Source organism: Molossus molossus, unplaced genomic scaffold (assembly GCF_014108415.1).
Source record: "Molossus molossus isolate mMolMol1 unplaced genomic scaffold, mMolMol1.p scaffold_m16_p_10, whole genome shotgun sequence".
Lineage (NCBI taxonomy): Eukaryota > Metazoa > Chordata > Mammalia > Chiroptera > Molossidae > Molossus > Molossus molossus.
In genome coordinates, this window is record NW_023425345.1 from 93,569,043 (window position 1) to 93,586,553 (window position 17,511).

Sequence of the window (17,511 nt, forward strand, 5' to 3'; positions counted from 1 at the left end):
GTGTATTCTTCATTTCAGGTATTGTAGTCTTTATTTCTGACTTGTTCTTTTTGTATGGTTTCTATGTCCTTTTTCATGTTTACTATCTCTTTGTTGACATTTTTATTGAGTTCATCTATTCTTCCCCTAAGTTCATTGAGTACCCTTACAACACTGTTTTGAACTGTGTATCTGGTTGATTGCTTTTCTCCATTTCATTTAGTTTCTTTTTTTTTGAGTTTTGTCCTGTTCTTTCATTTGGGACATGTTTCTTGCCTCCTCATTTTGGCTGCTTCACTGTTTGTTTCTATATATTCGGTAGATCTGCTACATCTTCCAGTCTTGGCAGGGTGCCCTTATGTAGTAGGTGTCCTGTGTGGCCCAGTGACACAGTTAACCTGTTCACCTGAGCCATGTGTTCCAGGAATGTTCCTTGTGTGGGTGGTATGTGTTCTCCTGTTGTAACTGAGCTTTGATTGCTGTTGGCACATCAGTGGGTGGTTTTGACCCTCAGGCTGACTGGCTGTGAGAATTGGCCACAACGACAGAAGGAGCTGACCCCATGGAGTGGAATTTGCCCCAGTGGCGCTCTGGTGCCTGCCAAGCCTTTGGGTGCACCATTTGTGGAGCTAATTGGGTGATGCTCTGTTTTGGTCTGAAGCTGGTCACTCAGTGTGTTGGTTCTGGGGCCTCTCAGGAGGGGCTCTGATGCAGGCCAAGTTCAGTTGCTGCTGTGCCTGCCCTGGGGCCACCTGATAGGAACTATAAAGGGATCTGTAGTTGGTAGCTCCTTGTGCTGGGCCCAGAGGTACGTAGAAAAGATCATACTGTGATCTGGGACTGACTTCTACCTGTGCCAACCTTGGGGCAGCTTAACAAGTGGCACAGGACACACTAAGGCCATCCACTGCCTGGCTGGGTCCTGTAGACCTTGGAGAGATTATAAGAAAGTTTGAGGTGCGGATCAAGGCGGGCTGCCTGTGAGGCATAGCCAATGAAAGGGCTTACCTTTTAATTTTTTTGATTCTTTCCTTTGCTATGCAGAGCTTTAGAGTTGATATAGTCCCACTTGTTTATTTTTGCTTTTATTGCTTTGTTTTGTTTTTGTTTTGGTGTAATATCCAGGATATTGCTAATTTTATTTAGTTGTCTCTTTGCGTCTTCTTGTAATTCACTGAATTTCTTTAAAAGGAAGGATTAGTCTCATTTTTTTTTTTTTTTTTTTTTTAGATAGTTCATAGATTTTATTTCATGTCAGTTATTGGAGCTTTATTTGTTTACTTTGGTGATATCATATTTTCTTGATCATTTGTGATCCTTATGACCTTGTGTTGATGGATATACATTTTAAGAAGTAGATACCTCTTTCAATCTTTACAGACTGGTTTTGGCAGGTAAAGCCCTTTAACAGTCAGATCACAAGAGATTCTGGGTGAGTTTTCCAGTATGAGTGTGGGTGGGTTTGCTTCTGGAGTCTTGGAGTAGGCAGGTCTGGTGCCTGGGTCAGCAGCAGGACAGGCCTGGTTCCTTGGTCTAAGGGAGCAACCATGGTACTGATTTCATGGGGGCTAGGCCTGGAGCCTGGGTCTGCTGTGTTGAGCCTGGCACTTTGATCCACAGGTTTGGTCTAGGACCTAAGTCCATGGTGGGAGTCTGGGGACCTGAGTTCATAGAGACAGGCCTTGTGTCTAGGTCTGTGATGTTGGGCCTGTAGGGCTAGGCCTGTTGCCTGGGTGATGGTGGACGAACAGTATAGAATTCTACTGAGGTCGGCGTGGACCCTGGTTCTGAGGCCTGGAGCCACAGGGGTCAGTATGGCACTGGTGTGGGTTTAGTTCTGGAGTATGCAGTGAAGCTGAGTGTTCATTCTCCTCCCACGGGGAGAGTGTTTCTCTCTTCACTGTGTGCATGGGCTTGAGGAAAGGTAACAGGAGTAATGTAAAACTGTATTTCCTACCTTCTCCAATGCATTTTTTCTTATTTCTGTGCTCCACTCAGATGCTATAACCCCTACCTGGAATTCTTAGGTCTTATGAAGGTATTTTTGCATGTAAATATTTATTCAAATTAATGTTTCTGCAGGGGGACAATCACCAAAATATTGCTGAAATGAGAAAGTCAAGTAATATATTGTTAAAATTACAGTTTTCAAGTGTCCATTCCTTGTATATAGAAATGCAATTGATTTTTGTATGTTGACCTTATATCTAATATCCTTGTTAAGTCATTCATTGGTTCTAGTAGGGTTTTAAAAAAATATTCTTTAGGATATTCTATGTACATCATCATCATATCTATGGATAAAGGCAGTTTTACATCTTTCTATATAGTCTGCGTGCCTCTCAACTTTTTTCTTGTTGCATTGGATGGTATCACCAGTATCATGTTATGCAAAGTGAATATTCTTAACTTGTCTGCCATCTCAGAGAGAACACATTTGTTCTTTCACTCTTACAGATGATGTTAGCTCCAGGTTTTCTGTTTTGTTTTGTTTTTTTAATCCTCATCCAAGGACAGACATTTTTTTCATATTTTGTTCAGATAAAGTGTGTGTGGGGGGGGGGAGAGAGAGAGAGAGAGAGACATCGACGTGAAGGGACACATCGAGTGGTTGCCACCTGCACAACCCAACCTTGGCCGGGGACAAACTGCAACCGAAGTACATGCCCTTAGCAGGAACCGAACCCGGGTCTCTCTGGACTGCAGGCCGACGCTCTAACCGCTGAGCCAAACCTGCCAGGGCCAGGTTTTCTGTAGCGTATTTTATCACACTAGAAAGTTTCCTTTCATGTATAGTCAACTGAAGGTTTGAAAATAATGAATTGTTGAGTTTTGTCAAATGTTTTTTATATATCTGTTGAGATGCTCATATGGTGGGGGTTTTTTGGTTTGTTGATATGGCAAATTACACTGATTGTTTTTGTATAAATTGATTGTTGTATCTTTACATAAATCCAACTTGGACATGATGAATCATCTTTTGTTAAAAATATTGCTGGAGCCTAGCTGGTGTGGCTCAGTGGCTGAGCACTGACCCATGCATCAAGAGGTCGACTATTTGATTCCTAGTCAGAGCACATGCCCAGGTTGTGAGCCCAGTCTCCAGTGGGGGGCATGCAGGAGGCAACCAATCAATGTTCTCTCTCTCTCCCCCTCTCCCTTCCTCTCTCTCTAAAAACAAATATTAAAAAATCAATAATGAAAAACAAATTAAAATCTAATCTGTCAATGTTTTCTTTTCTTGAAGAGTTAAAAAAATTTTTTTCTTATAGTGTAAGTCTGCTTGCAATAAATTCTCTCAACAGAAATAAAACTAGGTTGAATGGGGCGGTGGTAGTGAAACACTTCAGCGGATATATTTTTTAATAGATTCTTAGGTGATTCTGGTAAGTCTCTTCCTTTGAGGGCTTGTTAAGGGCTGGAACATGATATGGGTTCCCATTTTTACATATTTTCCCCAATGTTTCTTCAAGATGATCTAATAAACTTATAATTATAATGTCAAATGATGGAATACTACACAGCCATTAAAATGATGCTTCCAGCCCTGGCCAGTTTGGCTCAGCGGTTAGAGCGTCGGCCTGCGGTCCGGAGAGACCCGGGTTCGGTTCCCGCTAAGGGCACGTACTTCGGTTGCAGTTTGTCCCCGGCCCTGGTTGGTCGTGCGGGTGGCAGCCACTCGATGTGTCCCTTCACGTCGATGTTTCTCTCTCTCTCTCCCTTCCTCTCTCTCCCTCCCACTCTGTCTGTAGAAAAAATGGAAAAATATCCTCGGGTGAGGATAAAAAAAAAAAAAAAAAAAATGATGCTTTCAAAGCATATTTAATGGCATTAAAAATGCTTATAACATAATTATAAACTCTTTTTATCAGTCTGGAAAGAAAGATGTGTAAATATCAAAGGCTGATATCTATGGATAGAAAAATTGCTGATGTTTTTTCCTTTCACATCTTATTCTATGTTTTTCAAAATGTCTGCATTAAGCAAAAATGTATTAAGAAATTTATACAATACCGTTAAGAGTTACTCCCCATGAGTACCCCATTTTGGGGTATACTGCCCAGGCTTTTCTCTGTGCATTTAAATACACAGACATACTTTTTTAATGCAACATATTATCTAGTGCATATTATTCAGCAACTTGAGTTTTTCACTTATTATTTTTATACCACCAAATATATATTTACCTCCTTCTCTTCTATTATTGCATAGTGTTCCCAAAATTGGATATATCATAGTTTAACTATTTTCTTTTAGTTGTACATGCAGATTACTCCTTCCTTCCTTCCTTCCTTCCTTCCTTCCTTCCTTCCTTCCTTCCTTCCTTCCTTCCTTCCTTCCTTCCTCTTTCTTTCTTTCTTTCTTTCTTTCTTTCTTTCTTTCTTTCTTTCTTTCTTTCTTTCTGTAACAGATAAAGCTGTAGATCTTATATTTTTAATGCATATGTGCAAGTATTTTTTTTCTTAATGATTTCAGAGCTAGAGGAAGGAAGAGAGAGAGAAACATCAATTTGTTGTTCCACTCATTTACGTACCCACTGGTTGATTCTTGTATGTGCCTTGACCAGGGATCGAACCCACAACCTTGGCATATCTGGACAATGTTCTAAGCTACCTGGCCAGGGCTGCAAGTACTTTCTTTCTTTTTAAATATGGAATGCTTCACAAATTTGTGTGTCATCCTTGCACAGAGGCCATGCTAATCTCTGTATTGTTCTAGTTTTAGTATATGTACTGCTGAAGTAATCATCCACAAGTATTTCTTTAAGGTAGGTACAAGAAAGGAAACTGCTGGGTCAAAGGCTATGCACATTGTATATTTTAATAAGCACTAGCAAATTGCCTTCAAAAGACTTGTACTAATTTATGTTATCATTAACAGCACCTGAGTTTCTCCACAATCTTTCTAACACTTGATATTATAAATCCTTAATAATTTTGCTAATTTTATGAGGGAAAAATGTATACCTTATTTTAATTTGCACTTCCCTAGTTACTAAGCTTCAGCAATTTTTCAAGTTTATTTTTGTCCTTTGCATTTCCTCCTGTCTCAATTGTCTTCATATCCTCACCTCCTTTTCTCTAGCGTTGTCTTTTTCTTAGTGATTCAAGGTGTTAGTTTATATATTTTGGATATTAGTCTTTTGTTACACAGCTTCAGCCAGTTTATTATTTGTGTTTCATTGAACAGAATTGTCAATTTTGATATAGTCAACTATTTTTCTTTATGGTTGTTCTCTGAAGTCCTTGTTCTCTTAGAGCTCTTTTTTAAAAGTTAGCTCTTTCAGCTATGTGGATATTAATTTTGTGAATGGTGTGAGGTAGATATCTACCCTAATTTGTTTTTCAAATGAATAGCTAATTGTCCAAACACTTTATCACCTTTCCCCACTGACCTGAAAGGCCATTTTCCTCATATATTATATTCCCACACATATATGAGACTGTTCTTGCACTCTTTTTTCCATTATAAATGCTTATTTCAATACTATACAGATTTATCCTTAATGGTTTTATAATATGCTTTTATATAGGGCAAGTCCCACCCCCTTTATTTCATTTATAATAAAAAAGTTTTTAAAAACTCTGTTCTTCATTGTTTAACTGCCTGATTCTTCAATCTTCCTTGAGTTCCAGACAACAAAGAGGTAAAATTAAAAATTATCCACAGGCAAGACAAAGGAGCATGGGAAATTAGGGAAAGGAGAAAAAAAAAAAAAGCTCTCAAAATAGTACTTTTCCCCATACACTTCAAGAAGCTACCTTGTGAATTATGCCACATATGAAATAAGGTAAATTTTTTGTGTTCAGCCACTGTCTAAATCAAAGCTGGCTCTGGCTTTCATTGCTAGCCAATTACAAAGGACAGGGACTATGTTAATATAAAATGTGAATGGTTGGGAAATAGAAAGAAACATGATTCTACGTGAGATAATAAACAAGAACTGAAGTGAATAAAGAACATGGTGAGAGAAAATAAAATACATGTATTCTTTTTATGGACCCACCTGTCAGGAAATCAAATCTCTGAGTTTAGTTCACCATTGTATCCTGGGTTCTTTCTGCTACCTCTACTTATATCATTCAATGTTTTATATAGATCATAGAGGGATCAGCTCGTTACTTAATAATTGAAATGACAGAGAAAGGAAAAGCACTATTAGGGATATGATATTAATGAGTAACAGAAAATATGTTAATTGAAAGTTGGTAAGCATTAAAAAGAGAACGAAGCAAAAAGTGTCTGTAATAAACAGTTTATCCTTTAAATCTAACCATTGTACACAATGTAGTTATATTCAACTTAAAGTTGTACCTGTTTTCATAGTAAAGCTAATGTTACATAAGTAGGAAAATCTGCCTTGTGGGCAAGTAGGGCTCTAAATCAAGTTAATTATTTACAATAAATTTAATTGTTCCTGGTTGAAATAACTTGTTGATAGGACATGATGATTGTCAAGGGACTTGTGTCCAATGCAGTGTGGTCAAAGTTTCAGTGCCCAGTAAACAGGAACAGGCAATCATAAAGTATTTTAATGACCATTCACACAGAAATAGCATCATTTTTTTTTGTGGTGCCAACATGTGAACATTGTGATTTACTGATCCCCATTTAACTCAACAATTTATAATTAGTTGCATTATGTTTCAAATCAGACTATTTTTTCCTAGAAAAGCAATGACTGAGCAAGTTCTAAGAATCTGCCTCAAGAAGTACAATAAAATGTACTTTAAAGTCATTTCTTCCCTTGCTTTACATTAAATTTAGGGTTGGAGCCAAACCACTAATTACATATACCATGATGAAATTTACTTTTACCATAGCAAACAAGTGAAGGATATATTTTCTAAAAAATGGAACTCTAATATTTTAGTACTAGAGTTGTCCCTCTTACTGAATTTGTACTTTAAAATGTTCACAATCTGCTAGCTTCATGAAACCTAACAACCATTGATTTTAAAACATTTTTTTTATATCTGAAAGTGTAGCTTTTGATAAATACTGTAAACGAGTGTAACTATTTTACATATCAGATAAATTAATATGGATTGTACAGCAAACTTCTCTAAGTGGAACTCATCCAGATAAGTTGTGGGCATTTCCTAGGAAACTAGTGCTAACCGACCAAGCTTCTGTTAAGTTGCTTCCAAACTACACATAGTCTTAGCGTGGTCCTCGGCTAGACTGTGCGCTTCTGAGCTTGTTCCACAGTGGGCGCTGATGAGAGGGAGAAGTGTGTGGTTGCTCTGATGCCGTTGCGTACGTTTCAGCGCTTCCCGCTCTTACCCGTTGGGCTTAGACTTCACATTGCCATCTGGTTCCCTAGCATGGCTTCCAACTTTGTCTGGTGCCCCCTAGTGCTAATCACATGTACAATCTTGAGTAGTTGCGAGAAGCAAAGGGGTCCAGGGAGCCCAAAGATGCTTTCAAGAGAAGCATTCATTACTGTGAACTGTATGGATCCAGATTTCTTCTATGTCCAAAGCCATGGTATAAATTACATGTGTATTTTCATGCACCTCTAGAAAAAGAGGGGATGTTGTTTTTCTAAGCCACCAAAGTAAAGATGGACATTGTTTCAACAAACTACATGGAAGTCAACTCAGCTCCCTAAGGTTTGTGGTAAAAAACTCAAAATTCAGCCCCCTTCCCCGCACCGTTCATTTTATTCTGGCAAAGAGTTCGCTATGGTCCTTGATTTCAGTAGGGTAGCCCATCTTTGAGAGCCAGAATGTGTCTTGGGGCTGGAGCTGAGAATGCCCACAATTTATCTTAATTGCTATGGAAGGGCGGAGGATAGAAGATAATTCTGTTTCCTTCCCCAACCCATTTAATCAATATTAATTTCACGCGCAATCCACAAAGTTTCTTTTACCCTACAGAAGGAGTCATTAGCTCTTCTGGCTGAGCTCCGGCTCTGGTTCTCCTGCTTTGCCTTTCTCCTCCACCCCCACACCCCACAGTCACTCAACACTTCTGCAGCTTTCTCCATTAAAGATGAACAACAGATCATTTTTCTTTGCATGGCAACCCTAAGAGCTCCCTCTAGCCTCAGCAGAGCATGGATGAGAATCTCTCCTCTTGCCTGTCTCCCTTTTCTTTTTTTTTCCTTCGTTCCCTTCTTCCACAATTAATCCCTAAATAATGATTTTCCCAGCTAGCGCTGATTTAAGGATGGGGTTTAGCGATTCACTGTGACGCTCCCATCAGACCTTCCAGAAGGGGCGGTTTCCAAAAGAAAACTACAACTCCCATGAGGCATCAAATTAAGCAGCCGCAGGGCATCACGGCAGTCGTAGGCTCCTTCCACCGGAGCCCCTTTCATTCCTTAAACGGGTAAACTACAAGTCCCAGGAGCCTCGGTACTGGCACGCCTGCGCGAGAGTCCTACGAGTGAGGTGGGTGGGGGTGGGGCTGCCCCGGGCGGTGGGGGGCGGGGTCCGAGCGGGCTGTGTGGAGCCTTCAGACTCCCGGCGCCATTTAGCGCGGCGAGTTTCTCTGGTGGACGCGCTTCTTCACACTCGACCGCTCTGCACTCCATTCTTCGGTGACAGAAGGTGCCTGTCGGGGTGACTACTCTTTTCTTTCCCTGTCCCCCTTCACCCAGTCCTTTCGGTCTCCTCTGCTCTCCGCCCAGAGAAGCAGCGGAGCTCGGGCCCCGCGGCGAGCGGCCCTCCCCTCCCCACCGTTCCCTCCCTCCGTCAGCCCCCGGCACCGGCCCGGGAGGAGACGGGGTTTGTCAGGCCCGGGGCGGGCGGGGAGGCCTCGGGGAAGGGGGGGCCCGCTCCTCAGGCACCGAGGCTCCAAGGCTTCGACCCTTCACATCCGGGCGATGGACGCATTGTGAGACTGGTCCCCCTCGCTGGGGGCGCGTTTGGGAGGCGGCGACCGACTGACTGTCCCGGAGCCCCCGGGCCCGGCCCTCCCTCGCCTTCCTCGGCCCCTCCCACCCGCTGGCCCTGGAGCTGCCACCGACCGGGAGTCCGTGCTAGTCCTGCCTCGCGTCGCCGCCGCCCTCCGGGCCTAGCCCGCCCAGCCCGCGCAGCGGCGGTGGCGGCGGGGAGCTGGAGCCGCCGCCGCATCCGTCGCATCCGCTTCTCCTCGGTGCCGGCTCCTCGCCCTGCCCCTCATGACTGCGGCGCCGCTGCTGCTCCAGCCCTCCCGGCCGCCGCTTGCCGCAGGATGGATGCGGATCGCGAGGCGCTAACCCCGGTGGCTCAGCTCCTCGATAGCCCGCCGACGAGCCCGCCTTGTGAGCCGAAGCAGCCGTCGCAGCAGGGCCCGGTGTCCCGCCTCGCCTTCGGGGCGACTGGTCAGTGCTGAGTGAGGAGTCGTCGGGTTTAATCCCAGCCCGCCGGGAGCGAGAGCCGTGGGAGCGGGACCTGCAGACCTTCACCGCCCCTCGGGGTCGGCCCCTCACCCTCTCCTTCACAAAGTCGAGCCGGCTCGCCTCGCTCCCGCCGACCGACCATGTCTGGCGGCGCCGCGGAGAAGCAGAGCGGCGCTCCCAGCTCCCTGTTCCTCTCGCCGCCTGCGCCTTCCCCCAAGAATGGCTCCAGCTCCGATTCCTCAGTTGGGGAGAAACTGGGCACGGCGGGGGCCGACGCTGGGACAGGTAGGACTGAGGAGTACCGGCGTCGCCGCCACACCATGGACAAGGACAGCCGCGGGGCGGCTGCGACCACCACCACCACCGAGCACCGCTTCTTCCGCCGCAGCGTCATCTGCGACTCCAACGCCACTGCGCTGGAGTTGCCCGGCCTCCCGCTCGCTCTCCCTCAGCCCAGCGTCGCCGCGGCGGTCCCACAGACGACTCCACCGGAGCCCCATCGCGAGGAGACCTTGACCGCGACCGCCGCTGCCGAGGTAGCCCAGCTGCCTCCCGCTGCTGTTGCTGCCCCTAGGGAACCCGCCGCCGCGGGCCCTGCGGCCACGACTGCCCCCAGCAATATCAGCAAAGACCGCCAAATTTCCCAGCCGGACCATGTGGGGAGCAAAGAGGAGCCTCCGTCGGCGAGAAGTGGCAGCGGCGGCAGCAGCGCCAAGGAATCGCAAGAGGAACGGAGCCAGCAGCAACAGGATGATATCGAAGAGCTGGAGACCAAGGCCGTGGGAATGTCCACTGATGGCCGCTTTCTCAAGTTTGACATCGAAATTGGCAGAGGCTCCTTTAAGACGGTCTACAAAGGACTGGACACTGAAACCACTGTGGAGGTCGCCTGGTGTGAACTGCAGGTATAGCCCCACCTACTGTATTTTATGGTGGTTTGGATCCCAAATGTGGATCGGTTAAGCCACTTTATCGAGTTCACCCTTTACTTTTCATTCTCTAACTGTTCATTTTGAGTGGGGAGAAGCCAACTTTTGAAAGAGATTGAAACTAGATTTGGGGGCATGCACCAGGAATTATTGATAGCCAACGAGATTTGCTGCTAGGGAAGGAGTGGTGGAAATCGTTGGTACAAACGCATTGCCTACTTGTTATTGTTTTAGAGTACCTGGCAGGAAACTTGGAATTAGTGGGGACGTTTTTTGAATTAGGAAAGTACAGTCTTCTTGACTTGTACAGTTTCAGTCTCATCAGAGGCTCTGCAGAGATGAGTTGCTGGTATGTTACATGTGTCTTTCCATCCCTGAGATTAGGCTGGTCTTCTTTAATAAGAACGACCTTGTTCATGAATGACCTTCTTTTGGCTATATCTTAGTTGGCGGTTGCACAGGCATTTTAACAACGACTATAAAAAAGACTTTCTTCTCTGGCTAAATGCTTTGGTACTAGTAAGGTACAATAAGTATTTGATATTATACTACTTAATGATGCTTAAGCCTATGGTAGCTAGCAGTGATCTGACATTGTTAATTAAAACTAATATGTCTTCAGCCCATTCACTGTACAGTGAACACACAAAATTATTGTTTGAATTTTGTTATAAAAGATTTTTAAGTCAAACTTCCCCAAGAGGCCATAGGAGTCAAATGCTTCCTTTTTAACCTCTCAGGGAGGTTTCCATGGTGTAAATAATGGTGTGTCATTCTGGTTGACAAGTATATTCTAGGTTTAAATACATAGCTGGGTTTGGGCTACTTGTTGCTTGACCTGTAGCAGCTTGATTTCCTCATCAGGAAGTGAACATAGGTTATTGGAAGAAGCAGAGTTACTCTGAATGAAAAAGGCAGCTTTTTAAAAAAATGAAGAATGCCATTATCCATATTCTTCTTGCCAAGAAAATGGACTAAGCTGAAATAGGATATAAAAGTAACTGAACGATCTAGGAATTTTGTTTTATTCATGTTAATAAAACTTAATTATTTGTCACCTTCCAAATGACCAAGGCCATATGAAATGTGAAGGGAGAATTAACATGTGGAAGGAAGTAAACTTAAAAACTGACAGGTTCTTTGGAACATAATTTTTTAGGTTTTACAGTTAGTGATTTAGAACTTATAAGACGTTGTGAAATAGCTACTCAATTTTATAGTGGTTTAGAGTTGGAAAGTAATAGAACTTTTTAAAAAAATGCTTGTCAAACTATACTTTTATTCCTACTGGTCATTCTTACTTAAAAGCTTAGGTCTGATTTCTTTTGGTTTACAGGCAAAAATTTAGTTTACAGGCAGACAACTATTTCTTTTTTGTACCCAAGGTGCCTATTGCTACTGATTCTGGATTTTATTCTTCTGTTCTAGAATATATTTGAATATATATTGTTTTCATTAATTGGTTACATTATCCTTTTAAGAGTGGACTCAAATAAATGTTGAGCACTTTATGGATTAATTTTGGTAGTTTCAATTATTCAACTTTGAAGACTTCTATGTGTGCGTTTTTCTTTATCGCCTAGAGTTTTCTGATAGTTTATTATGGTACAGTGGAAAACACTTGTTTCTAATACCACAGTAAGAATTATGTCTAAGCATCTTAGTTTTTCTTAGAACTCATGACTTTTTGGATTTTTGTCCATGGACATGATCAAACCAAGTATCGGGATTTGGCTGCAGAACCTCTAGCTCATTGAATGGTACCCTGGTTTAGAAACTTCCAAATGCCATTTGACCCTGCTTCCATAATTTTTCATTTTGTTTCTTAAAAATGTGATTATCCTGGCCCCAGGATCCTTTATAGTCGTAAGTGGGCAGTGTTTTTGTTTTTTTGACTAGGACATATTTCTAGTAACCTATTCAAGTGGGTTAGTGTTTGAGTTTTTCATTTTTAGATCCAAATTAAAGAACAAGCCAAAGGATTGCCTAAGTATTGGGAAGAAAGGAAAGCTCTTTCTACTAAATGCATACTTCTAGTATACATATTTTTCTGTAGGAAGACAGGACAAACATTGTGTTCAGTTGTTGAGTTAAAAATCTTAGTGTATTAAAACCAGAAGAAATCTGTACACTTATTTGATAAATAAAGAACTTGAAATCGTAGAGCAGGTAAATGACTTACTTGGGTTGATTGATAAAGAACACAAATCAAACTGTTAGGACATGGTAATTTGGGAAATGTTGGAAATCTCGAAGCAATTCTTTTTTGTTGTCGAAGTCATCAGATTTATGACATCTGATGTGGGTATTGATTTTATCACTTCAAAGGAAGAAATAGGCTTTTGGGGATGGAGAATGGGTAAGTATGGTATATAAATCAAACTTGTTTCCATCAAGCTTATTTTTAGTCAAAGTACGTACACATAGCTATCTATTAAAACAAGTATCAATTCTTTAATAATACATAGATAATGTTTTGATAGCAGGATCTTAAGTGATAAGTGTGACCTTTTAAGATGCAAAATGACATGCCTTGGTAAGAAAATGTTATGTTGGACTTTGCAGAGTTTTACATTGCTGTTCTAGAAGAGAATCTTGTTTTTGTTTTTAATTGATTTTAGATAGGGAGAGTGAGGGAGGAAGAGAGAGAGACTGAGAGAAAGAGAGAGAGAAACATTGACTGGTTGCCTCCCCTATGCGCCCCAACCTGGGATTCAACCCTGACCTGGAATTGAACCCACCACTTTTTGGTGTACTGGACTCTACTCCAACCAACTGAACCACACTGGCCAGGGCAGGCATCTTGTTTTTATGAAGCAGCATGATTAGCCATGGCTGGTGTGGGTCAGTGGTGAGAGCGTGGGCGCATGCGCACACCGTAGGGTCTTGGGTTTGATTCTTGTCGAGGGTAGGTACCTGGGTTGCCGGTTCATCCCAGATCGTGGTCCATATGCGGCCGGCTGTGGTCAGGGCTTGTGCCTGATATGAGAGAGACATTGTTTCTCTCTCCCTCTCCCCTCACCCTTCCACTCTCTAAAAATCAATGGAAAAAATATCTACCGGTGAGGATTAAAAGAAAGAAAGAAACAGCATGATTGGCTTTAAGAAAACTTATTGATAAGTAGATTTAGGAATAATTTATTTACTTTAAGCACTTTTCTTCGAAGTTGCTTCTAAATACAGAGTACATTTGATATATTCACTTTATTTGTTGATGAGATTGTCTCCATACCTGAAAGGGGAGGTCAAATCATAAATTTTGTTAAAGCTCCAATATACTTAGCGCTTGCTTTTCTCTGGCTTTTAGTAAGTTAATAGCAGTGCTTTAGAAATAGGATGTGGTTCTGTGATTAAGAAACCATAACTTATTTCTTTGCTATGGTTCTTAAAATAATTCTTCAAAACTGATTGAACGGAATCTTTGCATTTGCCTATTGAGGATTGTTTTTACCTTTACTTTTTAAATTTGTGCCACACTCTTGTTTTTTTGGATGAGAATTTGCAACTCCACAACTAGATTTCAGGGAACAGTCTTTAGAATTTCTGTTGTTTTGGTTGGTTTTTAATTCTCAGAGCCCCTGTTGAGGATGGGCAAAATTGAGATAATGCAAGGGTAGCTGCTATGCAGAATGATTGGTGACTTGTTTGAAACAATCTGTTGTCCCTTCTAAACAGGGCAGAATAGAATTAAAGACAGGATAATTTTGGTTAGGTAAGATTTGATTTAAAATATATGTAGGTTTATTGGTGTAGGAAGTAACCTTGGTGGTACAGGAATTGAGAACTACATTTAGGTTGATTTTTTTTTTTTTTAATATGTTTTTATTGATTTTCTTAGAGAGAAGGAGAGAGAGAAACATCAATCTGCTGCCTCCTGCCCGCCCCCTACTGTGGATCAAGCCTGCAACCCCGCATGTGCCCTGACTGGAATTGAACTGGGACTTCTCAGTCCATGGGGTGATGCTCAATCCACTGAGCCACTTCAGCCAGCTAGGCCATATTTAGGTTGATTTTTAATGATGTAGTTAGTTTTTACCTAGTTCTAGGGGTTTATATATGTTTTCCTTTTCTTTTATTTACCTTTAATTTTTTTTTTCTGACTTTTACTATCATAGTTGTTCCTAGTGTAAGAACTTGGAAAGAGGTTGTTGTTTTTTTTGTAAAACAAATTGGAAATCTTGTTGCCTGGTGACTGAGTTTGTTTCTTGACATTCAGATTTTAGTGCAAGATTCTGGTGATTTGAAAATCATCCTAGTTAAACCCTAGGGAAACATTCAACTAAAACTGGGCCCTCATTTTCATAAATCATCCTAAACTTGTTGTTTGGGTTTTCTGGTAACTTTTAAGGTTTTCAGATAAAGTTGTAAATGTAGCATGAATGGTTATGCTCAAATTTAAATTTCTGAGAATGTTAATAATAATACAGTTATTAGGTTTTACTGTGCCAGTTTTTTATATTTGTTTATTTTTAGCATCTTGCATGTAATTTGAGGTTTTTGTGTTTTTTTAAAACATAGGACCAATCTACTCTGTAGGAATAGGTAAGACTTAGCATGACTTGAATTTAGACACAATTTTTCCGTGGTATAATAGTAATTAAGAACTAAACTGCCTGATTCAGCTAATGACTATGACATCTTGGGCAACTTTCTTATCTGTAAATAAAATGTAATAAGTACCTATTTTATAGAGTCATTATATATAAATTTATATACATATATATACACGCACACACACATACATACATACACATACATATATATGACATTTAGCACGGGGCCTGGCACATAAATACGTATTAACTATGATGGTACAGCATCTCTTAGGCTATTGTTTTTGAAGTATCTGAAGATTTTGTTTGATTTGTTTGCACTCATGCTTGAAAAATCATGTAGCAAAACTCTTTACTGTTGCTACCATTCTTAGAGCAGGAAGTTTGGAGTTGAACATGGTGTCATCAATGCTTTCAAATTTTTTGGCTTTACCTGTTTTCTGCCTAACTTTCTAATTTTACAACCTGTCATTTTCCAAATGCCAGCCTTTCTGATTTACTAGTTTCCAGAATTTGCTAAAATCTTTTTTTTTTTAGGATCATTCTTAAAATATTCTTCAAATTGATTTGAAGCCCTTTACCTTTTATCAAGTTAAAAATAATTGTAGAACTCAGGGTTGTTTTATCCATATTCCTTGCCTTTCTTTGGTCCACAGCAGAGTCTCTAATCTTTTTTTTTTAATCCTCACCCGAGGACATTTTTCCATATTTTGTTCACATAGAGTGGGAGAGAGAGAGAGAAACATCAATGTGAAAGGGACACATCGAGTGGTTGCCGCCCACACGACCCAACCAGGGCCGGGGACAAACTGCAACCGATGTACGTGTCCTTAGCAGGAACCGAACCCGGGTCTCTCTGGACCGCAGGCCGACACTCTTAACTGCTGAGCCAAACCAGCCAGGGTGAGTCTCTAATCTTGTATTGAAGAGTTCAGTATGGTATAAAACAGTACTGGTATGATGGAAAAGAGCTCCAAGGAAGAGCACTTGGGTTCTAGGTTACCCAATTACCAAACCCTGAGTAAGGAACTTAATCTGTAATGCTGACTTAGTAATATGTTTTACCGACATAACAGGATTTTGGGGGATCAACTGAAATACTATGTGAAGGTACTTTTGAAAACTGTGTTATATACAATGTAAGAAAAGGATGGTGGTGCTTTAAAAAAATCCATTTTGAAGGTTATATGTTGTCACATGTTACAAATTGGCTGAATGTTTAAAATATCTTAATTAAAGTTGGGTTTTATGAGCTTTTTGCTTTGTCTACTTAAGAATTTTATTAAATCTTAACACAAAAGGGAAATAGCTTTTTAGATTCAAGAGAAATTGCCAGAGGCTCTTCTTAGGACTGTTTTTATTTGGAAGAGGACTGTACTTTGACAGGTGGCAAACTTGTATGTGTTTTTAAAAAGATTGGTATTGATACATCTACAAGAGGAAAAGTCAGTAAGTTGCTTGGTTTTGTGGTTGACTTAATTGATTGTATAATATCTCCACCTTAATTTATATTTAGGTTTTTCAGATGGAGTTTCATATAGGATTTACTTTTATGATTTCATGACTTGAATCAGGGCATTGGAAAATTAACATATTAAATGTGCTCTGTGCTTGGCTGGTGTGGCTTAGTGGTTGAGTGTCGACCCCTGCACCAAGAGGTCACGGGTTCAGTTCCTGGTCAAGGCACATGCCCAGATTGTGGGCCTAGTCCCCACTGAGGGGCATGCAGGAGGCAGCCAATTGATGTTCTTTCTCATCGATATTTCTATCTCTCGTTCCCTCTCTCTCTAAAAATTAATAAAGAAAATAAATAAATGTGCTCTGCTAAATTAATGTGCTTAATGGTTTTTAGAAAAGAATCCTCAAATAAGCTGTTTGTCTTCATGAACAAATACAGTTTTCCCAAGAATTTAAGAATTTTTTTTTAATGGTCAGGAAGACTTGGTGAACACGGTCTGTTTTCAGAGGGAGAGATAGCTGTAGGTCTTGGAGATGGCATCGAAGGTTTCCTTGGCAAAGTTGCCCAGGGTGGCAGTGCAGCCCCTGGCCAAGGTGTAGCAGTCCTTGATACTGGCCATCAGCAGCTTCCTGAGCACAGGCTGAGACAATACTGGTGCCCCTAGGGGTGGGGATGAGGCTACCAGCATAGTCACAGTGCCCAGTCATCTTGCAAAGGGACAGTGTGGGGCTTGAGGATCTTAGTAGCCTGTGCATAGGGACAAAGAGTTTGGGCAGGATGGTGGCCCCAGGGATGGCAGTGGCTACTTTCTTAGAGCACTTAAAACCTAGACTGACATGTCCTTTGTAGTCCCCAATGGTGACAAATGCCTTCAACTAGGTCTCTGGCCAGCATGGGTGTGTTTTTGCTGGCATAATCTTAAAAACCTGTCCTTGAGGGCTGCCCCTAGAAAACCATCCATGATCTCAGATTCCTGATGGGCTGGGAGAAGAGATGGATCTCCAGGGACTTGATTTTCACATCCTTGACCAGGTGGCCCAACTTGGTGAAAGACCTCAGCCCCAGATGCTGCTGCCAGATCCTCCATGGAAGCACCTGGAGCCTCCCATTCCAGAGCCCCATGGCCTCCTGGCCCTCTGGAGCACAAGCCATCTGCCATCATCGGCCATTTAGTGTTTCTTTGGAGAAGGCTTAAGAATTCTTAAGAAATGTCAGAATAATTTAAGAACAAGTGTTTGGAAATCTTGTTGTTATATCATC

General features: G+C 41.7%; 1 protein-coding gene and 1 pseudogene across 12 annotated transcripts in view; one reads left to right on the forward strand and one right to left on the reverse strand.

Moving 5' to 3' along the window:
• Positions 1-4,624: 4,624 nt before the first annotated feature.
• LOC118624814 lies at positions 4,625-4,724 on the reverse strand (annotated as a pseudogene).
• Positions 4,725-8,785: 4,061 nt separating this feature from the next.
• The window catches only part of WNK1 (WNK lysine deficient protein kinase 1), a 145,842-nt gene continuing 137,116 nt past the window's right edge, over positions 8,786-17,511 (forward strand). For 5 of the 12 annotated variants that reach the window (XM_036252526.1, XM_036252529.1, XM_036252533.1 and 2 more), the window contains exon 1: positions 8,798-10,215. In XM_036252526.1, the coding sequence (XP_036108419.1) occupies positions 9,451-10,215 (765 nt within the window). In that variant the 5' untranslated portion in view covers positions 8,798-9,450. Of the gene's footprint in view, positions 10,216-17,511 lie in introns of all 12 variants that reach the window. The other 7 variants (XM_036252523.1, XM_036252527.1, XM_036252528.1 and 4 more) reach the window with 3 other exon arrangements.